The sequence below is a fragment of the Hyperoodon ampullatus genome (assembly GCF_949752795.1).
Source record: "Hyperoodon ampullatus genome assembly, chromosome: 2".
In the NCBI taxonomy this organism is placed as follows: domain Eukaryota; kingdom Metazoa; phylum Chordata; class Mammalia; order Artiodactyla; family Ziphiidae; genus Hyperoodon; species Hyperoodon ampullatus.
The window spans coordinates 25450035-25474479 of record NC_136915.1 but is presented as its reverse complement, the minus strand read 5'-3'; the positions used below and the strand labels follow the sequence as shown (position 1 = coordinate 25474479).

Below are 24445 nucleotides of genomic sequence, written 5' to 3'. Positions count from 1 at the left end.
TAGATCCTAAAGGCCAGGTTGGGAGAAGAACATGGTTTTTCTGATATAGTCACCTGAGCTAAAAAAGGCAAACTGAATAGCTACTACTTTAGAAAGAGACTGCACATAGATGACAACTGTTCCACATCATTAATAAATATGTAGTGCTTCATATGAATGTGAATTAAAGACTATAATAAGGACCATAGGCTTTGAGTTTATTGCTGTTGGACAGGTTCCTAAAAGAAAAAGTCCGGTAGAGTTCTCCCTGTGTTGTGCCTGCTTTCGCCCTCTTCTCTCTTTGCCTGCCCCCCCTTTTCAGCTCCCCCTCAATCCCACACATAAATACATGTCCTATTGTAATGAAGTATACTAAAATTTAAATATACTTCTGAAAGCTCAGTTAAATTAGGGGATACTTCACAATATAACTTTTTTTTCCTTTTCAGTAATTCTTCAGTTTGAAGTGAGCTCAAGTGATTTATTTAAATAACACTGTTGGGCGTGTGTGTATATGCACATGTACACACATACATTTAGTTTCAGAACTGACACATATAAATTGAGCTAATCTTTATGTACTTTCCAAGTCTTCCTAAAATGCTGCGATTGCCCTTTTTACTATGTACTTCAGATTCATTCAGCTGAAACTTGAGCGTGCCACACCAGCTGAGCGCCAGCTTGTCTTCAATGAAATCCTCCAGGCCGCTTACCAGCTTATGGTGGATGTATTTGGAAATTACGTCATTCAGAAGTTCTTTGAAGTAAGCCTTTGTTCTTTCTATCCTTTGACTTTAGACAGTCTCCATAGCATTTTGATTTTTATTAACTGTTTTTAGAATTGCAGTTTCGTTCCAGTCCTCAAAATGAAGCGTGAGTGGTCTTTTTGAAGCACATTTAAATGTTTCTCCAATTCATTAGCAGTAGTGCATCATTTAAATACCCAAGCAGATGATGCTAGTGTATTTTAGAAATGTGTTTGTAGGACCATTCTCCCCACTTAGGATCCCGCACAATATTTCTGATTGCTAAAATAGTTTCACTAAAACTGTCATTTTTGGAGGAAAAATCCTTGTAAGATAATTTTAGCAGGACCACAGTAAAGTTCTGAAAATGAATTTTAAAAAAATGGCTTCCTAGAGAATTATCTTGAATACCAACTCTGGTGTTTTTCATCATAAACCACAGTCATGAGGATTGTTAAATGCTGCTTCTTGGGTGATCCTTGCCTTGGTTCCTTATTGTTCCTTCGTTAATGTGGATAATGTCCACTCCTGTTATCATTTTCCTTGGAAAGGATTAACGAGATTGTTGGATTAATGTCTGTTTCCTCTTCTAAACTAAAATGTCAGAAAGGCAGGGACTTTTTGCTGACCATTGTAGCTGTGGTGTACTGGTATCAACAACCCCATTATAAATCCAGAAAGGAGTGAAGCATTGAGATGAAACATCTGGTACAGGGGGAAAATGCTGCAACTCTGCACATTACCTGCCCCCCAACAAAAGAAATTTGTAAACTTCTTACATCTTATTTTGTTTGGTTTGTGTGAAGATTAAAAAAATGGCTCACTCACAGCCTCAGTCTTCCCAGCTTTTCTCATAAAGACCTAAGTTCTGAATTCTCCAGCTGCGGATTAAGATATCAGCCTAAACACGACTCTTGTAATTTTGACTTTCGAATGCCGTTTTACTGCCGTTTTGTCACAGATATAAAAATAGAGAGATCTCCAGCTCCAGAGGTTAATGCAGCTAGGGGTGGCTGAATGAACAGTGGGTTATAGCAGTATGATTTTGGGACAAGCTAGAGAACTTCTCTGACTTAGAGAATGTCCCTGGACTTCAGTTCTCTTGTATGGAAAATGAGTGGGTTGGGCAGCCTTATTCATAAAGTCTCTTCCAGTCTCACATGCTATTCAAATGAAAATAAAAAGCCAGGGATGGAGAAACATTCTAGGAAGAGTTTTAACATTGTGCTGTCATACCCCTTGATTTTACTAACTTTCCCCCTATTCTGTTGACTTGTATAAATAGACATTATCAATTCTTATAGTAATATAGAACAGTATATTCAGAGCAGTGTGCATGTGTGCTTTGGCTTAAACTTCATAGAGATGAAAGAAGAACTTGTTTTCAGCTTATGGGGCTCAGACAACTGAAGTGAAGTAGATTTGTTGCAAGAAGTTCTTGAATCTTCCCCAGACATTGTCTAAAGCCTTAATAAACAATGTCTTCCACATGTACTATTGTTTTAAGAATAAATGTAAATGCTCTTGGACATATAGGTATATTTAATAGTTTTGATGAGTTAAGGGCAGCTTTGAGGAATTGCCTATTTGTTTAGCAGATACTAGTAGTGGAACTACTCCAGTTGGATATCTGAGAAGTTTTTTAACATTAAAAAGAGTTCCTCATAATCAGAGGCTGATAACCACTGGTTTGAAGAAACAGAGGCTTTTTAAATAAAAGGTTTAGTTTATCATAGAATACAGGGCTAAATAAAAGAGGTATGCCAATGGTTGGTACAGAATAATGAATGCTTTGCTTTCTCTGGTTTCTTTCTTTCTACCTAAGTAATGGTGTTCACCCACACATTATGTCTAGTTTGGCAGCCTTGAACAGAAGCTGGCTTTGGCTGAACGGATTCGAGGCCATGTCCTGTCACTGGCACTGCAGATGTATGGCTGCCGTGTTATCCAGAAAGCTCTTGAGTTTATTCCTTCAGACCAGCAGGTAATTGTAAGTTTCCCCTTTAACTTTTCTCTTGGTGTTTGATGTTTCTTCATGGTACATGTAGTGAACTTCGTAAGTTTGTCAGTCTTTAGTTTTCTTTCACAGTTTTTCTTTGGTGCTTGTGGCTACCTTCTGTGCATGGCAGGCATGAACCGTGCAATTAATTTTGTAAGTTTATAGTGATCAAGTGTCTTGTGTTAAAACCAGTGGTTTCAAACACTCTTCCCTTTGACCAGACCTTAGTCTTTAGGAGGTGTGATTTTAGAGGTGGGTTTTTTGTTTGGCAAGAGTTGAAGTAGGTAAGGTTGTCCTTTTCTTCTACCTGAACTGACCACCTCAACAGACAAAACTTTTTTCCAACCCACCTTCCAGTTTTCTTCACTTGCACCCTCTTACTCATTCATTCCACCACTGTTTACTGACTGAGCGCTTGCCCAGGGCAGCGCCTGGCCTGGTGTGTTGACCTGGTGCCCACTGTGTGCCAGACGTCAGCACAGAGATGGCCGAGACTGAACCCTGCCCACGGAGCACGCGTGGGGAAGGGTGACGGGAAGCAGTGGTGAGACGTGAGATCACGTGCCCAAGGCTTTGAGGGGAGGCTTCGTAGGAGGAGAAGTCTGGGCTACAGAGGAGTTAGGAAAAAAGGGACAGAAATCTGAACTGTTGGGTGCTGTGGGTGGGAGCTGCCACAGAAAGCACCTGAAGAGGCCGATGGCCTCAGAGCAGTCGTGGAGCAGGTCCAGCGGGCCCCACACAGACCACGGGGCCCGGGAAGCCGGACCAGCCCACAGGTAGGTGTGCCGCGCTGTGTCTGCGCTAGGCAGTGCCGTGAGCCTTCAGGGCTGCTGATCTGAACCCTCAGCCTTCGGGCTCTGAACTCACTCAGCCCTTCTCGATGGAGGGGATGGCCGTGGTCTGGCAGTGATGAGCCACTTGCCCTCTCTGAGAACAAAGTTCAGTAATGAGAATCTTTGTTATGGACTCAAGTTCTGAGCCAGACGAGGCACCCACCACTTCCAGTTCAAAACAAAACACAACAGAACACTGCGCTGGTGTCAGCCATGGCAATTGAAGGCTGGGGAGTCCAAAGTCCTTAAGCCGTGAGACTCAGATAGGCATGTCAAGACGCTGGTGAAGGCAGAGGGAATGTTGGAGACACACGGCAGGTTGAGAGTTCATTCATTTAGTGCCAGTACTGGAGATACAGCAGTAATAGGGGTGCTGTGTGTGAGTAATTAGAAGCAGGGGTGAAGCTACTAGTTTGTTTTCTTTTAATGTTCAGATCATTGTCAGTTTTAATTTTCCCTAGGATGTTCAGGGATGAAAATTGATGGCTGAATCTTTCCTCTTTAATTTTCTTGTTTGATTTGAATATGGAACTTCTTTTCCTCTCTTGATCATAATGCCCGCTTACTGAAAGCAAGCAGGAAATTACGGTTTCCCAGGTATTTTCCCCATCTTTGCCCTCTCCCAGGATTATGATAAATTGTTGATTTTGTCTCCAGCTTTTCAGATTTTACTGTTTTTTGGTTTTCTGATCCAATGGCTACATTGTAGTAGTTTTTACTCCCCTTTTCTTTCCCCCTGGCAATTGTTCTTTCTACCTGCTATTCCTGCATATCTTTTCCTGGTCTGGTTTCTCTGTGATTCTTGTTCTGGGTCTAAACTACTGCTCCTGGTATGAATAATTTACCCTTTTCCAGATGTAAGTATATTTTAGCTGCAATAAACTCATCTCCAGTGGAGTTTTTTACCTCTTTGGGCTCAAGAAAATATTCAGGGAAGCCCCCTCCCCGTCATTTTGATTATTAGAAGTGTCCCTTGTGTTTATCTTTATATAGGCGTCCTTCTCTATTTATCATTCCCATAATTATATTTCCGTAGTAAATTATTCTTTTCTGACATTTGATTAATTGCTTCAGGAAACTTTCCTGAGTCTCTTGTGTTTTGCTTGTTTAGTCCCTGGTGTTGTAGTCTTGAATTTCTTTAATTAGAAAATCGTTTAGTTGCTTTGACATGTTTAACATCTCAGGGATTTAAGACATTGCATTCACAAATGTCACCATTATAAACTGGCTTGTAGTCTTCTACCATAAATATGGAGTCAGCACAGTGAAACTAATGTATAGAGATTGTATGTAACAAGGAAATTGGGCAGCAAGTACCAGGGCCCAGCCGTGGTACAGGTATTCAGCTTAAGGATGCCTGAGACCTGAGGCAGCAGGTTTGGGGATGGGGTCCAGTCAAAATCCCAACGCATCTACACACACACACACTCTCACTCTCTCTCTCTCTCTCTCTCTCTCTCTCTCTCTCTCACACACACACACACACACACACACACACACACTCATTGTCTGGCCTTTTTTAAAAGTTATTTATTTTTTTAAGTTTATTTATTTTTGGCTGCATTGGGTCTTCACTGCTGCACACAGGCTTTCTCTAATTGTGGTGAGCGGGGGCTCCTCTTCTTCGCAGTGTGCGGGCTTCTCATTGCAGTGGCTTCTCGTTTCAGAGCATGGGCTCTAGGTGCGTTGGCTTTGGTAGTTGTGGCTCGCGGGCTCTAGAGCTCAGGCTCAGTAGTTGTGGCGCACGGGCTTATTTGCTCCGCGGCATGTGGGATCTTCCCAGACCAGGGCTCAAATCCATGTCCTCTGCATTGGCAGGCGGATTCTTAACCACTGCGCCACCAGGGAAGTCCCTGGCCTTCTGTATTTCCCTGAGTTTGGACACTTTTCATTAACTGAGAGTATTGTTCCAGCTGACGTTGCAGTCAGTCTGGCCTGGTGGGAAGATCATTTTGGAGCCATAGACCGGGCTAGAATTCTGATTCAGTCACTGTCTTTAGTTTTAATACATTACTTAACCCCTCTCAGACTCAGTATCTTCATATATTCACATATATGGGTGGAGGAAGGTGTGCAGGGTAATATTTGACAGGTGGTTTGCTGACATGGTCTGTTTTCTCAGATTGCTTGGGTTTGAATCGGAGCAAGTCTAGGTCTGTGATTTTTAACAAGCCAGCTGATTTGTCTGTGCCTTGATTTCCTCATCTGTAATAGTGTCTACTGCATAGGATTGTGAGGCAGATTGTGAGTCAAAGCATTTTAAGCACTTAGAGGTCTGCTTAGCCTAGAGTAAGCTCTAGATTAACTATTTTCACTTTTAGTAATATGTACTTTACAGGGTTCTCATGGTGAAAACATGATGAATTGTATGTGAAATTCTCCAATACAGTGTAGTTGATTTGATATCGGCTCGTTTATAATTTGAAGATGACTGCACTTTTTTGGTAACTCCCAGAGAGATCTTTTGCAAGTTAGAGAACTTTTCTTAAGACTGGTTATTATTCGGCTTCCCTGATGGCACAGTGGTTAAGAATCCGCCTGCCAATGCAGGAGACACGGGTTCGAGCCCTGGTCTGGGAAGATCCCACATGCCGTGGAGCAACTAAGCCCACGCGCCACAACTACTGAGCCTTGAGCTCTAGAGCCTGCGAACCACAACTGCTGAAGCCCGTGCGCCTAGAGCCTGTGCTCCGCAACAAAAGAAGCCACTGCAGTGAGAAGCCCACACACTGCAACGAAGAGTAGCCCCCTCTCTCTGCAACTAGAGAAAGCCCCCGTGCAACAACAGAGACCCAGTGCAGCCAAAAATAAATAAATAAAATTTTTTTTTAAAAAAGAAAAGAATCAAAAAAAAAAAAAAGCCTGGTTATTATTATAGGAAGTTTGTTAACATGTGGAAAAACTCCAGTCTTCGTTTGTTACCAGGTTGTCAGAGTGCCACAGCTGAGTTGTCCCACCTTCATTGTCACGGCTTCCCTGCTCAGTACTTTTGTGTTTGGTGAGGAGAACGTTGACCGTCCAGGTGTTTGCTCTCTGTGATTCTGGTGGTGCTTTCCTTCCTTGTCTCCAATAGAATGAGATGGTTCGGGAACTAGATGGCCATGTCCTGAAGTGTGTGAAAGACCAAAATGGCAATCACGTGGTTCAGAAATGCATTGAATGTGTGCAACCCCAATCTTTGCAGTTCATCATCGATGCATTTAAGGGACAGGTAAGTGCCTTAGGAAAGAAATAAGGGAAACGAGTTGATGGATGTTTCCATGGTGAGCAGAGAACAGGTTGGGGTTTGTGGAGTGTTCTAAAGGGCTTAGTGTACTTTAGACTGCAGTCAGTAGCATTCCTGTTCAGTGGGGTCAGGTACCTAGCTCTGCGCACCCAAGGTTCTTCCCTTAATTGTCCGTGGGTCTTCTCTCCATCATTAATGCAGATACCCGCTTATGTCAGGATGAGGTACTGTCATCAGATATTTGAAGAATAAATTTTTTCCTTTGGTTAAGTACTATTTATCTTGATACTTAAAAGTTTTTATCATGTTTTAAAATTTAGGTCATTTTCAGAACTAATCTTACAGGTTATGTGTCACTATGTCTTTAAAATAACAAGGTGCTTCTTAATTTTGGGGGGTTGGGTGGGGCAGTGATCAGGTTGGTTTGAACTGTGTTAAGTGGCACACAACCAGAGATAGCTTCCAGTTTCTCCTGTTTACTTATATGTCATAAGGACTAGTGTGCTTTTAGCGCCAACTTCCAAGCAGAGTTGATATTTTGTCATACCCTAGTTTTTCCAGAATTGCCCCTTAATTGACTATTATCATTAATTTCTTTTGCCAAAAAACAACCTTCTCCCAGTCTCCTAAGCTAGGTGGGACAAGAGAGTAAAATACATCTTTTTGGGTGTGTGAAATTGTTTTTGTTTTTAAAAAGGGAAAAATTGGAAATACCAAATAGATTTTCAGGTGTAGTCATGGGTACTGCTAAAGCCTAGATCGAAATGGGATTTTAGAATTGTTTGGGTTTTGGGGTTTGCTCACTTAAACTGCAGTGGTTAAGTAGATTACAGACACTAACTTGAGGGTTATTGGGATTTTCTGAGTTAATAAAAAAAAGAGTAGATCTGTTTATCTTTACATTTTTATGTGTGTGTGAAATATACAAGAAAGTAAAAGGATTAAGCCACCGAATGGGAGAGAATATTTTCAAGATGGAAAATGCCAACAAATTGATAACCAGAATATATAAAGAACTCCTGAAATCAAGGAGAACAATACAAATTAATGCAAAAATGCTTAAAGCCTGAATAGACAGAAGAAACACAAATTGCTGGTAGACATATGAAAAAATAAATTCCATTAGTAATCAAGAAAATGCAAAATAAGGACCACAGATAGTAGACCATTTTCTTTCTTTTCTCTCTTTTTTTTTTGGCCGCGCCACGTGGCTTATGGGATCTCGGTTTCCCAACCAGGGATTGAAACCTGTGCCCCCCTGCAGTGAAAGCATGGAGTGTTAACCATTGGACCCCCAGGGAAGTCCCGTAGTCCATTTTCTACCATTGGTTGCTATGTACTGGCAGGGATGTGAGATCTGGATACACTGCTGGTGGGAATAGACCCATTTTGGAAAATAATTTAGTATCTTTTAAAGTTCAACATTTATATTTCTTGTGATCTAGCACTCCTGGCCTAGGTATATACCTGATGAAATGTTTGGTCATGTACACCATGAGATGTATTTAGACATGTTTAAAGCAGCATTATTCTCCTAATAGGAAAAGACTAAATAAACCAGATGTCCATCAGGAGAGGATTGGAACCCCCCAAAAAAACAAACCACATATTTTCCCAACATTATACTATACAGATATACAAAATAAACGATAGAAGCCCACAGTATTATAAGTAAATATTTGAAACGTAATGTTGAGTGAAATAAGTCAAGTTGTTCCAGACTGTGAGTGTTTAGCGTTTTTATAAAGCTAAAATTCAGAACATTACAGTGTAGTTATGTGAAAGCATTCAGGCTTTGATCCCAGCCCTTCTTTTTTCTGTTTTTAAACCCATCCTTTGACACTGTGGACTCTTAACTAAGTGTGTTTTCTATGACCTTGACCAATTCTGTGTTCCTTTCTAAATAAGCTTTTTCTGAATAAGGTCCTTCTTAGCTCTGAATTTATGTACATCTATGAATTCCTAGAATGGGTTTAAGAAATGAGTTTATCCTCACACATACATGCTCACCTTATTGTATGCAGAGAGAACTTAAATACCATACTTGTAATTTGGGCTTTGGAGTCAGAGTAGGAAATAAAATCCTGGCTCTGTCATTTACTACCTATATGACTGTAGGCACATTATGTAAACTTCTAGGAGCTTCAGTTTTAATCATGATTATCTCTCAGGGTCATTGGGAAGATTAATGGGATAATGTATGTAAACAATATTGAAGCACTGAAAGTGGCAACTGTTATTTTTGGCTTTCTTGTTTGTGTTGGTCTGCCCTAGGTGTTTGCTTTGTCCACACATCCTTACGGCTGCCGAGTGATTCAGAGGATCCTGGAGCACTGTCTCCCTGACCAGACACTCCCTATTTTAGAGGAGCTTCACCAGCACACAGAGCAACTTGTACAGGTAGTGGAGTTGCCCATAGAGTAACTGCAAACACCTGTGGGCTTTTGTGTTTTCTTAGCACAGGTATCTGTTCCAGAAGAGGTTAATGTGCTTAAAATGCCCATTGAAGCTCTGGGCAAGTTTTTGTTTGCACCAGCCTGGTTCGTGTTTTATGAATAGGGGTAATGAGTAGAACCCTGGCCTTGGAGTTGAGATCTGCCTCTGATTCATCAAGAGATCTGCCAAGAACTGTCAAAAGCCAGAACTCTCATGGATTAAGCTAACTGTGGCCACTTAGGCCATTTAGTCTATCAGTTTCATCTTTGCAAATGAACTAAGTGGATTAGTTGATTTCTTCTTTCTAGTTTTGGTACTTTGTCTTGCTTCTACTAAAATTGTCTCCCATATCATACTATTTGAACACTTTCTACATAGAGTATGTTGTCCTCAAGCAATTTTTGGGCAGTGTTTCTTGCTTGTTTTGATGAGAGATTTGAGATTATAAGTGTATTAAATATTCATTGTAGAAAAGATTGAAAGTACAGAAAGTAGCAGCAGAACAGAAGAAACCACCCATAACCCTGCTGTCCAGAAGCAGGCACATTTGGCATAGGCGCTTCTTAAAAAGCATTATATGTGCACTTTTAATTTTTTACATCTTACAAATAAATGTTTCTGCCATAGGAATTCCTTGCTCATACACACTTATTCTTTCAAAGGATCTTTCACTTTAGATGAGTTATCTCCATTGTGTACTTGTAATGTTATTTAATTAGGTGTTGTGAGTATTTCCAGTTTTTCTTTGTTAAAGACAGGCGCACAGACCCATTTGTATATTTCTGTTAGAGAGAAAAATAGCTCTTTATTCCCACCTACTTTCTCTTCTTCTTTAGTTTTTTTAAATGAGAAGAGGCCTACATTTTTGTGTATAGTACTTTATGAAGACCCTGACTAGGACCTTTGGGCATAAATATATATATAGAAACATTCCATTGTCTAGTAATAATGTGTTCCTTTTTGTAATGACAGGGAAAAATTGTCACTACCTATCCATTTAAAAAATTCTTATGTGTTCATTAGTGTTCAGGTAAGCCATCATGGCCTTACAGGAAGATAGGTGTTGATTAGATATAAGGATTTAAGTAACATAGAGCCTGTTTATATATAAATTTAAAAATTTCTCTTGTTGTTTCTCAAATAGGATCAATATGGAAATTATGTAATCCAGCATGTATTGGAGCATGGTCGTCCTGAAGATAAAAGTAAAATTGTAGCAGAAATTCGAGGGAATGTACTTGTATTGAGTCAGCACAAATTTGCAAGGTATGTGCTTTGAATTACTCAGGCTATTTTCCAGAAGAGATGATTAAATAGTATTTCAGCTCTAGAGAAATTTTCATACTTTTTTTGTTTTAATGTTTATTTTCCTCAAAGTACACATAGCCAAAAAAGTCAAAGAGTTCTGCTACAAAGTATGAAACATAAGACATCTCTTAGCGGGCTCCTCACTTCCCCAGAGTTCGCCACTTTGAAATTGGGGGAATATGTTTCTAAAGCACATACATTTTGTACTTTGGTAAAATGGGTATTTTAGTAACTTACTTGTTTGGAATTGTGAAATGTTATTTACTCAGTTTCCTCTTTGATACCTGAATTAAGGGGCAGGTGACCATATCTATATATAGGCCTTAGTATTTTTAAAAATCTCTTTTCAGTCTTCATATCATACCAGCCCAAGAATAAAATGTACTAGTTATTCCCAGGTTGTGAAAGATGTCTTAAGTAACTTATAAGTGGCAGAGGTTGGAGAAGAAATTGTTGCTTCCCTGGTGGTCCAGTGGCTAAGACTCTGCGCTCCCAATGCAGGGGGCCCGGGTTCGATCCCAGCTCAGGGAACTAGATCCCACATGCTGCAACTAAGAGTTCGCATGCCACAAGTAAAGATCCCGCATGCCGCAACTAAGACCAGGTGCAGCCAAATGAATGAATGAATGAATGGCCCTCCAGCGGCTTAGTGGTGTGATACTCTGAGTAGAGTCTCTATATCCTGTCATACACATAACATAGTATTCTGTATTTTTGGAATATCTTTCTTCTCTAGTTTTAAAAATAAATGCAAGGCAGGTGTGACTCATACAACCTTGATGTTTTTAAATTGTTCACTTTTAATTTGTGAAATCTTATAACATTACAGCATGGAAAATAGAGAAAAGAAATAAAAGCACCCGCAGATCCAGTGTCTCAACAGCCTAAGCACATCAGGGTCATCTCTTAGACCTTGTATTCCTTTTTTTGGACATTTGCCGGGATCAGGGAAATAGGGGACAGAATCTCTTAGTTCTTTTTTTGGGGGTCGCTGTCCTATTTACTTTCTTGTTCAGTGTACTTAATATCTCACTCTTGGATATAGTGTTAAGTATTAATATTATAATAGAGTTGTGGTCTGATAATGACCACGTAGCTACTTTGGGCCCAATCCTCTCACAGATAACAACTAATAAATTGTTGACAAAATGCCCAAAACTACCTGAAGACATTAGAGAGCAGGGAGATAACCAGAGAGGAGTCGGGGAGGTTGTTGATACTTGGAAGAAGGTTCATTGCACTGGGGAAATTTCCCCGTCCTCCTCCCCCTCCTTTTTTTGGGGAGGGGGAGATATATAATTGACATGTAACATCGTGCAAGTTCAAGGTGTACAACATGTTGGTTTGATACATTTATATGTTGTAATATGATTCCTACAGTAGCATTAGCTGTTACGTCACATAATTATCATTTTTATGTTGAGAACCATTAAGGATCTAGCCTGTTAGCGACTTTGAAATTTATAATACGGTATTGACTATAATTAGGAAAGTTACAAAATGATGACCATGGGAGTGACAAAATGACAGGGGAGAAATCCTGGAAAGGAAGAGAACCAGGGAGGAGGAGGAACCCTAAATTTAAACTTTCTAAATATCTGGTTGACTCCTGAACCTCATTTGTATAGGACAGACTCGAGGCAACCCAACTAAGGCTAAAAGAATTGAACTGAGGTTTCATCTGCTGCCTACTGCATGGGAGAATTTTGCAGTTTTTGTTCAGCCAAGTTAACTGCGTACAAAAAAAGGGGGAGTGAAGGAGTAACACTCTTAGGAGGAATATGACAGAACTGTTTATACAGTGCATCATTTGCCATGTTTAGATAACAGGAATATGTGGCCTATACTCAAGAACAAAGAAAAAAATAGAAAAAACCCCTATGAATAGTTTTATACCACCCAGATGTTGGAGTTAGCAGAGCAGGATTATAAAGCATTTTATAAAGTTATTATATTTTGAAGTAATTAGTATTTAAAATACTATATTTTAAAGTATTTAAAGTATTATAAAGTATTTTAATTATACTCAAGGATGTAAAGGAAAATATGCTTGTAATGAAATGAAAAGATTAATGTTAATAGAGAATTAGAAGCTTTATTATGGAAAGAATAACATGGAAATTATAGAGTAGAAAAATATAATATCTGAAATAAAACTCACTGTATGGCTTCAACAGTAAATTAGAGATAACAGAAGAAGGAGCCAGTAAATTTGAAAATCAGATAATAGAAACAAATCAATTAAACAGATTAGTGACCTTATGACATTTTGGATGTTAATATGGAATACAAAGGAAATTTTTCATTGACTTTGGGTGCATAGGCATGTGCATACACATGTAACTGAAGATATATTGCTCATAATTAATTCTGATACTTACTATTCTGTTTCATTTAAAAAAAAAAACAGTCTCAAATCACTGAGCTGATTTCCTCAGCCATAAGTGGGTTGGGAACCACAGTTTCAGAAACGCTAGAATAGACTTTAAAGACTGGAACAATGTGGATTGTGTGTTAAGGTGGAAGGAAGCCTTTGGCCAAGTGGGATCCTGATCAGTGATCCTACCAAGTGGTGATAGCTGATCTACCTGCTTACTTTCTTGGAAGACAGGTCACTGCTGAGGATTCAGTCCTCCACCCAGAAGAATGTGTGTCCTGTCTGCAACCTAGTTTAGTAGAAAATCCTATTCTAATCCTGACCACTTTGTAGGGGAAGCAGTCCTCGGGTGGATGAAGGTACAACCCAGCCAGGCAGTTCTAAAAAGTGATGAGTTGCCTGAACATTTGGAGATCGTGACTGGCTTTGTGCTACTCAACCAGCTCAGTAATGTCTTAACTCCCTTTTCTGCTAAGGGAGAAGGCAGTGGCTATTAGGAGATTCACTTCCACATGCCACACCTTCAGCTCGTGCTAGAATTGCATAGTACTGTGGAAGGAAGGTGGGGGTAAAAGTTTTCTCATATTGCTCCTGTATCAGAAGGGAGAGGTTGTTGTCTTAATTAAACCTGATTGATTATCAGATTTGATTTACTCTGTGTATCTTAAGAAGGAAGATCAAAAAAATATCTGGTAGGATGGTAGTTCTTGGACATTTTTAGCTTGAGAATTTTGTTTTCTAAGTAAAAGCATGCAAATAATAAATACTCAGTATGCTAAACCAGGTAACATGGAGGGGGTCCTTTCAGAGCTCCATGGAAGCGACACCCTCTTATGGTTTAAAAACCTCTGGAATAGGGACTTGTTCTGGTGACGGTTATTTGTGATGACTGTTCAATTATTGAGGGCGGCTGGCCTTTGAAAGAAGGAGCAAGACACTATCTCTGCTTTTTTGGTGCTTCTGGAGTGGGTATACACATCCTTTTTTCAGCCCTTGAAGGCAAAATTAAGACAAATGGGTGAAATTTCAGGGAAGCATATTTTATTTCAGTATGTAAAGAATGTTTAACAAAGCCGTTCACTCGTATGGTAGGATGCCCTAGAATCACTTCCAAATCACTGGAAATTCCCAAGCAGAGGCTAAATGGCCGTCTTTCAGGATTGTCAGAAAAGAGCTTTCTGCATTAGCTAGGCTTGAAAGTTCCTTTTCTACCTGAGTGTCCTGTGATCCAGAGCAGCTCTTCCCATAGTCATGAACTCTTTGCGAGGCCCACCTACCAGATGCTCTCTCTGCGAAGTATTGGCTCCAGTAATACAAATACAAAGAATAAGTATTGTTCTTGTTCTTTGACATCACACAACTTCCTCATACCCACAGAGCCACAGATGCAGAGTAGTGATGACTTAACAAAACCAAACATTCACGAGTAGTCAGTCACTCCTGGATGGTGAGTGCCCTTGAGCATGGCCGGGTGTAATTTCATCAGCTGCTACAGTCCCCTCTGGATTGTAGAAGAACTCTGATTTAATGTAACCACATTTCTTTTTTTCCTTTCCCAAGATGATACATCTATGAAGTGTTTAGAAATGCGGATATACCGGGGGGTTCTTCTTGTTATTCAGAGGCAGCGTGAAGTAGTTGAATGAGGGCTGTGGTTCCTACTTGTATCTTTCTTCGCCCAATAAGTCTGTAGACCACGTCTGTAGTGCCAGGCTCTGTGCTTGGCACTAGGGATCTAGATGTAAGTGAGACTTGTTCCTGGCCTCATTAAGCTCACAGAGGTGAGCAAAGAATTCATAGATTCTGATACCTGTTGAAATTACGCTCATTAACCAATTCAGCTGTTAACCAGTCTTGTGAACCTTCACTTACCTGGGCTTGTTACACTCACCTGTTAGAGGGTTGGGTTCTGGTATCCTCCAAGACCTGGGCTCGGCCATGGTTCACATCGGTAGTCACAGATGGCAAAGGTAGAGTCTCATAGGGCCAAACAGAAGAGGAATTAATCTGCCAAAAATATTAAGAGCTCTTTTGCTGCTGATCCTGAGGTCAGGGCAGAGGCCAGACAAGCACAGCCTAACAGGGTCCCTCTAAGAGTTGTCCCTGGATTTATCTCATTCCAGCAACGTTGTGGAGAAGTGTGTGACTCACGCCTCCCGTACGGAGCGTGCCGTGCTCATCGACGAGGTGTGCACCATGAACGACGGCCCCCACAGTGCCTTATACACCATGATGAAGGACCAGTACGCCAACTACGTGGTCCAGAAGATGATCGACGTGGCGGAGCCAGCCCAGAGGAAGATCGTCATGCATAAGGTAGGCCAGTCTGTGCAGATCTCAGCCAGAGAGAAAGCGCTGGGCCCTTGGTTCTTCTCATTTCTGAAGTGCAAAGGAGGGTGGGCATCTTGCTGCTTTTTGCAGACTTTGTCACTGGATTGCGTCTCATGCTATGCTTCTTTTTCCTTTTACCTGGAATGGCCATTATCCCTGTGTTTGCCGGCCCTCTGTCAGTAACTCACTGGTGTGAGTGTTAAACTCCGTCTTTGTGAGGGAGTCCCCGCCCCGATCTTAAGCCCATGTTTCTGCCCCTTGGCTCCTAGGAGACCAGCTTCTCAGTTCAGCACATCAACCCGCTTGCCTTATTTCCTTTCCTCCCTCTTCCCTTTCATCATTCATTCCACCACTGTTTACTGACTGAGTGCCTGCCCAGGTCAGTGCCTGGCCTGGCGCGTTGACCTGGTGCCCACTGTGTGCCAGACGTCAGCACAGAGATGGCCGAGACTGAGCCCTGCCCACGGAGCACACGTGGGGAAGGGCGACGGGAAGCAGTGGTGAGACGTGAGAGCACGTGCCCGAGGCTTTGAGGGGAGGCTTTGCAGGAGGAGAAGTCTGGGCTACAGAGGAGTTAGTAAAAAGGGACAGAAATCTGAACTGTTGGGTGCTGTGGGTGGGAGCTGGCACAGAAAGCACCTGAAGAGGCCGATGGCCTCAGATCAGTCGTGGAGCAGGTCCAGCGGGCCCCACACAGACCACGGGGCCCGGGAAGCCGGACCAGCCCACAGGTAGGTGTGCCGCGCTGTGTTTGCGCTAGGCAGTGCCGTGAGCCTTCAGGGCTGCTGATCTGAACCCTCAGCCTTCGGGCTCTGAACTCACTCAGCCCTTCTCGATGGAGGGGATGGCCGTGGTCTGGCAGTGATGAGCCACTTGCCCTCTCTGAGAACAAAGTTCAGTAATGAGAATCTTTGTTATGGACTCAAGTTCTGAGCCAGACGAGGCACCCACCACTTCCAGTTCAAAACAAAACACAACAGAACACTGCGCTGGTGTCAGCCATGGCAATTGAAGGCTGGGGAGTCCAAAGTCCTTAAGCTGTGAGACTCAGATAGGCATGTCAAGACGCTGGTGAAGGCAGAGGGAATGTTGGAGACACACGGCAGGTTAGTTCATTCGTTCGTTCATTCAACAAATAGTTAACAAGCATGCATGCTCTACAGCAAGCGCTCCTTTACCAGGGCACTGTGTTGGTAGACACAGCAGTGTCGAAGATGGTTACACCGATGCTGGGGAAGTGCTGGGGAGAGCTGTGGGAGAATGTGGAGGGTGCCTGTTCTAATGTGGGGTGCAGATAAGGCTCCCCAAGAGAGTGACATTGGAATAAAGCCCTGAACCTTTTCCAGGCAGAGGGAATCTAGAGCTTGAAGGTTTGGAGGCAGGAGACAAGACAGTGTATTTGAAGAAGTACAGCAAGTCCAGTGGGACAGGACTGTGGTGCCAGAATCACATTTACGTTTCAAATAATGGTCCTGGCTGATGAGTAACTTGGAGGAGGGGAGGCAGCGGGAGATGAGGCAGTGAGGACGGGACGGGGGACTGTTAGAATAGTTCAGCATTTCCTTTAAATCAAGTGAAAAATGGAGTTCAACAATGTCGTACACGCACATGGGTTGTTAGTTTTTTGTCTGGAAGAGGACAGGTGTAAAGGTTAAGTGGTCTCACCAGTGAGCCAGTGAGCCAGTCCTGGGAGAGACAGGTGAATGAATTGAATTTCACTTAGTTTCTAAAAGAAGAGCTACCAAAAGCAAGGGGGGTTTGGAGCCTCCAGTTCTAGTGACCAAAACATCAGCTGTGTATAGAGTCCAGACTGCAACCCAAATGAAAGTGTGGCATCCTTTCTATAGATGCATTTAGGAAGGTTAGGCAAATGGTCTGGGTCACACAGCTCAGAATTTGAGCCAAGGACTGTGAATAGTTTTCCAGACAGGCTCCTAGGTGAGAATATAATAGCTGATACAGGTCTGTGTCCTGTGTGGGGTGCAGAAATGGTTTCTAGAGCCACTTGATCCTTCTTTGCTTTGAGGGCACAACGAAACAGACAAAATAGTCAGCCTAGAGCGCTCAGGCTTGAGAGCATCCATCTTCCTGGTACACTGTCCTGTGTTTTGAGTATGAGCGCGAGCTGCGATGGGGAAGCAGGTTAATGTTGTGGGTCTTCACCGTCTGTGTGGACGGTTGGTGGTTATGCAAATGACTGCGAACACAGTGTGTTACGTGCTGTAGCTGAGGTATGTAGAAGGCTCCATGAACTCACAGAAGAGGAAAGGGGGTTCCAGAGAGGAAGCGCCTCCCGAGTTGTCTGGGATGCACAGGACTTGCGGACATGGGTCTGCCCAGAGAACAGAAGAGATCCTCGTAGGGCTGATCCGAGTGTGCTTGGAGAGGGTGAAGGGTGAGACTGGAGCAGAGCCGTGAGAGACAGTGGGGAGAAGAATAATTTCTGGAGGAAAAGAAAAAAATTTCTGGTGGAGCCAGACAGTGGGGTTCCCATACCTCTGCTGTCCCTTATTAGCCATTTGACTTTAGATGAGTGACTTACCCACTGTGCCTCCATTTTTTGGTCAGTGAAATGGGGATAATCACACCTCTCTTATGAAGCTTCAAAATGAACTGTGCTTGGCTTATGTTAGTCATTTTTATTGTCATCATTAGTAGCTTTTTGTGATTCTCTATGAACTGGAGAGCAGGGTCAGGTGGTGAGCACAGGATTCATGGTGCCCAGAAAGAAACCCCCGCTGCTCAGGAGAGCTGAGGTGCCTTGCGAGGGACCAGAGGGGCCAAAAGCCTCCTTGAGGGCGACGCAGTGCAGGCGGTGGTGGACAGTGTGATTGTCAGTCTTGGGATGCACTTTCTCCACATACTGTTCTGGAAGTGGTCTGTGGCTGTCCGACCTCCAGAGCTCTCAGGTCCTGCCTCGGCGCTTAGGCTAGGAGCTGCTCCCCTCATCTGTTCGGTCAGTGCAGCCTGAGAATTCAGGGGCTCGGGTTGAGCCAGTGAAAGGTGTTGCTTATGAGGAGTGCGTGCTGGCGGGCGCCCTGAGGTGCCTGGGAGCAGGTTACCCAGGAGCCCGCCCGAACCTGCCTCAGGCCAGAGTGACACGGACTCTGCTCTCTCCCCAGATCCGGCCTCACATCGCGACTCTTCGCAAGTACACCTACGGCAAGCACATTCTGGCCAAGCTGGAGAAATACTACATGAAGAATGGCGTTGACTTAGGGCCCATCTGTGGCCCCCCTAATGGTATTATCTGAGGCAGTGTCTCCCCCGTCCCCTTGTTCCCACTGACCTCACTGGCCCACTGGTGAATCCAACCAGCAACCAGAAATATTCTAGTATAGAATCTGAAATGGGTAAATGGTTGCTCCAGGATTACCCACTCCTCCCAAAAAAGGAATCAAATCCACAAGTGGAAAAGCCTTTGTAAATTTGTTGAATTTTATTACGCATAACATGTACTAATTATTTTTTTTAATTGACTAATTGCCCTGTTGTTTTACTGGTGTATAGGATACTTGTACATAGGTAACCAATGTACATGGGAGGCCACATATTTTGTTCAACGTTGTATCTATATTCCACATGTGGAAACTTTCAGGGTGGTTGGTTTAACAAAAAAGTTAAAAAAAAAAAAAAAAAAAGAAAAGTTTTTAACTCATTTGCCTCGCTGGCAAGTTTTGCAAATAGCTGTTCCCCAACTCCTCATTTTAGTAAAAAAGAAAAACAAACAAAAAAACCTGAGAAGTTTGAATTTTAGTTAAATGACCCCAAACTGGCATTTAACAATGTTTATAAAAAAATATATATATATATATAAATATATATATATAAAATGAAATCATTTCAGAGTTGCTAAAGCTTCAGTTTATGACATTAAGTTTATGAAATTTCTAAAAATTGCCTTTTTTGGAGACGACTATGCTAAAGAAAATAGTGTAGTCTGTTTTGTGAGGAGGAGATGTGAGCACCCAGAATGTCTTTCAAGGCCAGGCGGGTATAATTGTTTACTACCTACTGGATTTTTTTCTGTTAACATTGAAAGGCAAAATCTGATTACTTAGCATGAGAAAAAAAAATCCAACTCTGCTTTTGGTCTTGCTTCTATAAATATATAGTGTATACTTGGTGTAGACTTTGCATATATACAAATTTGTAGTATTTTCTTGTTTTGATGTCTAATCTGTATCTATAATGTACCCTAGTAGTCGAACATACTTTTGATTGTACAATTGTACATTTGTATACCTGTAATGTAAATGTGGAGAAGTTTGAATCAACATAAACACGTTTTTTGGTAAGAAAAGAAAATTAGCCAGCCCTGTGCATTCAGTGTATATTCACACCTTTTATGGTCGTAGCATATAGTGTTGTATATTGTAAATTGTAATTTCAACCAGAAGTAAATTTTTTTTTCTTTTGAAGGAATAAATGTTCTTTATACAGCCTAGTTAACTTTTAAAAAGAATAAAATAGCTTGGTTTTATTTGTCACCTAGTCAGATAGTAGCAAGATCCTTTCTAAATGTTATTCAAGATGATTCAGTTCATACTAGTGGTTTTGGTTTTTTTTAATCCTAAAAAAGTACTGTTTTGCTTATTTTGTGACAGTCAAAAGGACGTGCAAAGTTCAGCCCCGCCCTAACTTTCCTTACAATCAGAGCCCCTCTCACCTTGTAAAGTGTGAATTGCCCTTCCTTTTTGTACAGAAGATGAACTGTATTTTGCATTTTGTCTACTTGTAAGTGAATGTAACATACTGTCAATTTTCCTTGTTTGAATATAGAATTGTAACACTACACGGTGTACATTTCCAGAGCCTTGTGTATATTTCCAATGAACTTTTTTGCAAGCACACTTGTAACCATATGTGTATAATTAACAAACCTGTGTATGCTTATGCCTGGGCAACTATTTTTTGTAACTCTTGTGTAGATTGTCTCTAAACAATGTGTGATCTTTATTTTGAAAAATACAGAACTTTGGAATCTGAGTTTGTGCTTTATTATTATTTTTTTCCAATATAGTGCCCCGGGACAGACAGCCCTTTCCTTGTTTGTCCCTCTTTGTTTCTGCTTGTTTTGTTTTGTGTTTTGTTTCAAAATCAAAGACATAACCACATTAATCAGGATGTCCAACTGCTTTTTTTTTTTTTTTTTTTTTTTATTTTTTATTTTTTGCGGTACGCGGGCCTCTCACCGTTGTGGCCACTCCCGCTGCAGAGCACAGGCTCCGGACGCGCAGGCCCAGCGGCCATGGCTCACGGGCCCAGCCGCTCCGCGGCACGTGGGATCCTCCCAGACCGGGGCACGAACCCGTATCCCCTGCATCGGCAGGCGGACTCTCAACCACTGCGCCACCAGGGAAGCCCTCCAACTGCTTTTGAAAAACCAGAATATTCGCCTTCCTGGGCCCAGAGTCTGTGCACACATCATGGGGCGCATTCTCAAAAAGCCTGAGCCCCACGATCTGCCTGGTTCTCTGCGGTGCTCTTCATTCACTCCCTCTGGCCTCTGCACCGTTTGTGGGCCCAGGGTCTAGATAAGAATTCAACAGATTACAAATGTCTCCTGGCCAAGTGTTGGCTCCTGATTTTCTGAGGCAGGGTGGTAGGTAAGGCATCTGTCCAGGCCTCCCTGCCCTGAGGCCCCCTTTCCTCTCCTCTGTCTGGGCTGCTCCTGTCCACACCCTGCCCTTCCAGGCCCACACACCAGGGCTGGCCCAGGCTGGCCCATTATCCTAGGTTGCTCATCTTAGCATCACATAAGGGACCTCTTCCAGCTTTGAGTTCAGGAGGCTCTAGCTCACTGAGGTACCTGTCACCTGTGCCTTAAGATGCCCACCTTCCCTTCTTTACCACCTTTGCCTCAGAAGCAGCTTTGGCAAAAAGCCACCACTGAAACTTAGACCAATGTTGGCGCTGAAAGTGGAGCATCAGGGTGCGTGCAGAAGGGACTTTGCATGGTCCCCTCCCAAGGGTGAGGGATGGTCACTAGCAGGCCCTGTGGATCCCGGGAAGAAAGGGACAGAAAGGTAGCTGAGCTAATGGAGGTTTCAAGTCCAGGACCTGATTTTGCCTTAGTGACTGTAATCGGGTCATTCCCCAACCCTCTTCCCAGGCCGTAGCTGTCGTGGGCCTGCCAGAGACAGCATACTGGATGGAGGTAGCTCTGGAATCAGACCAGGGTTCACATACGGCTCCCACTACTCATTGTGTGGGCTGGTGTTACTTCACCCAATGTTTAACCGAATCCCTTGCTGGAAATTGATGGAAGGCGATATCGTGTATGTGAAGTGGTTCTCACATCACGTCATGGAAAGTTATAGCCGTTAACTGGTTATAGTTTTACTGGACCCTTGCAGAGGCCATGTACAAATTAGGCAAAGCAGGAGGCTTGGATATCTTTCCCTTCCATGGGTCTACTATCTGTGTCCTTGAGATGGTAATTTTGCCTGTCTGAGCCTCAGTTTCCTCTTCCATAAGTTTGGAGTAACACCTCACGGAGCTGAAGTAAGATGGAATTGTTAATAAACGTGTCAAGTGCCTGGCACTTAGGTGAGGCACTCGTGCAGGTTTGCTTCTTTTCCACCTGGACTGTTTATACTTGGACTTTGTAATTTGGGTTTTTTTTCTTTTTCTCCCTTTATTCTTAGCATTTAGTGTAATGTTTTGTGTTTGTGTTTTTAGTGGTAACAAAGCAAGGTGCTAGTTTAGATATATGATACCTCCCGCGCCTTACTTCCATCCTGTGTCTTTGAGGCCTGGGGAGGCTTTGCAGTCAGACAAATACAGGGTTTAATCCCAATTGCCTTTTATTACCTGGGTCACCTCTCTGAGGCCCAGTTTTCTTCTCTGTGAAATGTGTGAAAAACAGTACTTTATGTCCAAGGTTGGTTGTGAGGATGAAATAACAAGGCTTAGCAGAATGCCTGGCACATGGGCGTAATAAATGAATGGTGTTTATTGTTTTTTTACCTTTAAAATCACTCATCCAATGGCTGTGCACAGGTTTTGGGGAACAAAACAATGCTTGTCCATTATGTACAGAAGTTTACGTAAAGTCGTTTGTCACGAACCATCTCTGTGCCAGGCACCCAAGAGATGGTATTTTGGTGGGTTTTGTTTTGCGGTACGCTGGCCTCTTACCGTTGTGGCCTCTCCCGTTGCGGAGCACAGGCTCCGGACGTGCAGGCTCAGCGGCCATGGCTCACGGGCCCAGCCGCTCCGCGGCATGTGGGATCTTCCCAGACCGGGGCACGAACCTGTGTCCCCTGCATCGGCAGGCGGACTCTCAACCACTGCGCCACCAGGGAAGCCCGAGATGGTTTTTACATGTTCTCTAATTCCTCACAACAGTCCTGCAAGAAATGTGGTGGTCCTCATCGTGTAGATATGGAGACGGGTTCTGGGTTCTGATGCAAGTCTTTGGGTCAGACCAATGCTTGGCCTGAGGCTTTTTCCCTTGGTGCCTCATGGGAGGGTTTGGGGCTGGGGTGGACCCCTCCCTCTGCAGGATTGGGTTTCAGGAAGCAGGCTGAACCTCCTCATTTTACCAACTGCTAACGAGTCTGCCCAAGGATGTGAGGTCCTGGGCTGCCGCTGTGTAGATGCCTGCATTCTTAGATCTCTTCCAGAGACCCTCCAACATGGACTCCTCACACTCTGTATAATAATCCTTTGCCTAGTCACAGGGCTTTACAGTTTACAGAGCACATTCATATTTGTGATGACTTTGATCCTCTTGAAAGCATTAGGGAGAAACGTAAGGTGGATGTTATCAGCCCATTATTCAGATGAGGTGTTTGGGACCCAAGACACAATGAGTTAATAACCAAGTAAGGATTTTATCTGAAGTTTCCTGACTCCAAGTTCAGTGCTCTATCCGTGCCACCTTGCTCTTGCCACCTTCCATCAGCTCCAGGGATAGCTGGTCTCTCTAGTTGGGTTTCCAGAGAAGTGTGAGGCACTGGATAGTTCGGCATTTCGCGGGGAGGAGAACTGTGACTTCATGTAGTTGCCAGCTGTAGCCACACGAGGGTGCTGTTGCCTAAGGAAAGCATTATAGAGGCGTAAGGGCTCAAGGCTCCAAGGTCAGGGCTTGGGACGTTTTTCCCCTGGCCTGAGGGGCTCCGGAGCGAAGAGTCCCATCTCATCCAGAGACCTCAGGTCTGGTATCTGCTCTAAGACTAAGCTTCCCCACTTCCTTCCCTCCCTCTGCCTTGGGATGGCAGGGTATGGTCACGGATCTGGCTCACAGACCCTAGCTTTGCCTTTGCCTCACTGTGTAATCCCTGACAAATCAGTTTCCCCAACTGTCACCTGGCATGGTAGCCCAGCCCTGCCACCCTCACAGGGCTGGTATGAGGTCAGATGGTTGGGGCTGAGGAGGGTGGCCCCATGCCTCTGTTAACGTGACCCGAGGCCCTGGTGTCTCTTTGGGGGCTACATCTCTGGCTTATGTGTCAAGCTTTCAAACAATGAAAATGTCCAAGTCTTTTTATGACCCAGAGCTGCCTAGCTTCAAATCCCAGCTTTACCAGCCCTCTGTGACCTTTGTGAGTCATTTAACCTCTTATTATGGGATAATAATAGTCCTACTTCATAGGGCCCACTGGAAGCATTTGGCACATAGCAGAGTCCCCCAGGCCTCTCCTCAGAGCCCAGGGGCCAGAGTCCCCCGCACTCTTGCCTTCTGCCATGCCCCTTCCCAGGGCCCCTTGCAGGAAGCTGGGAATTAAGTTTGGTGTTCCCAGATCTGATCCATTTTCAGATGAGAAGACTGAGGCCCAGGGCAAGGGGAGTGACCTGCTCAGGGCCACACAGAGGGTGAGGGACGAAGCAGGGACCTGTCTGTGCCACGTGAATGCAGTTACAGTCGCCCCCTCCGTATCCATGGGAGATGGGCTCCAGGGCCCCTGTGGATACCAAAATCCACCGATGCTCAAGTCCCTCATATAAAATGACATAATATCTGCATATAACCTACGCGCACCCTCCTATATACTTTAAATCATCTCTAAATTCCTTATAACACCTAATGCAATGTAAACACTATGTAAATAGTTGCCAGCGTGTGGCAAATTCATGTTTTGCTCTCTGGAACTTTTTGGAATGTTTTTCCAAGTATTTTCCATCCGAGGTTGGTTGAATCCATGGATGTAGAACCCGAGGATGCGGAGGGCCAACTGTCCTTGCTCCTTGCCCACCTCCTGC

At 43.2% G+C, this 24445-nt stretch overlaps 1 protein-coding gene across 9 annotated transcripts in view; it reads left to right on the top strand.

The window, feature by feature from the left end:
• Window positions 1-20224, top strand: part of PUM1 (pumilio RNA binding family member 1) — a gene marked incomplete at its 5' end in the record, with an annotated part of 125949 nt that extends 105725 nt beyond the window's left edge. For 5 of the 9 annotated variants that reach the window (XM_079697158.1, XM_079697156.1, XM_079697153.1 and 2 more), the window contains 7 exons: window positions 614-743; window positions 2581-2709; window positions 6631-6768; window positions 9058-9183; window positions 10364-10485; window positions 15028-15220; window positions 18358-20224. In XM_079697158.1, coding sequence (XP_079553284.1) covers window positions 614-743; window positions 2581-2709; window positions 6631-6768; window positions 9058-9183; window positions 10364-10485; window positions 15028-15220; window positions 18358-18489 — 970 coding nt within the window. In that variant the 3' untranslated portion in view covers window positions 18490-20224. Of the gene's footprint in view, window positions 1-613; window positions 744-2580; window positions 2716-6630; window positions 6769-9057; window positions 9184-10363; window positions 10486-15027; window positions 15221-18357 lie in introns of all 9 variants that reach the window. The other 4 variants (XM_079697157.1, XM_079697155.1, XM_079697152.1 and 1 more) reach the window with 1 other exon arrangement.
• Window positions 20225-24445: the final 4221 nt, after the last annotated feature.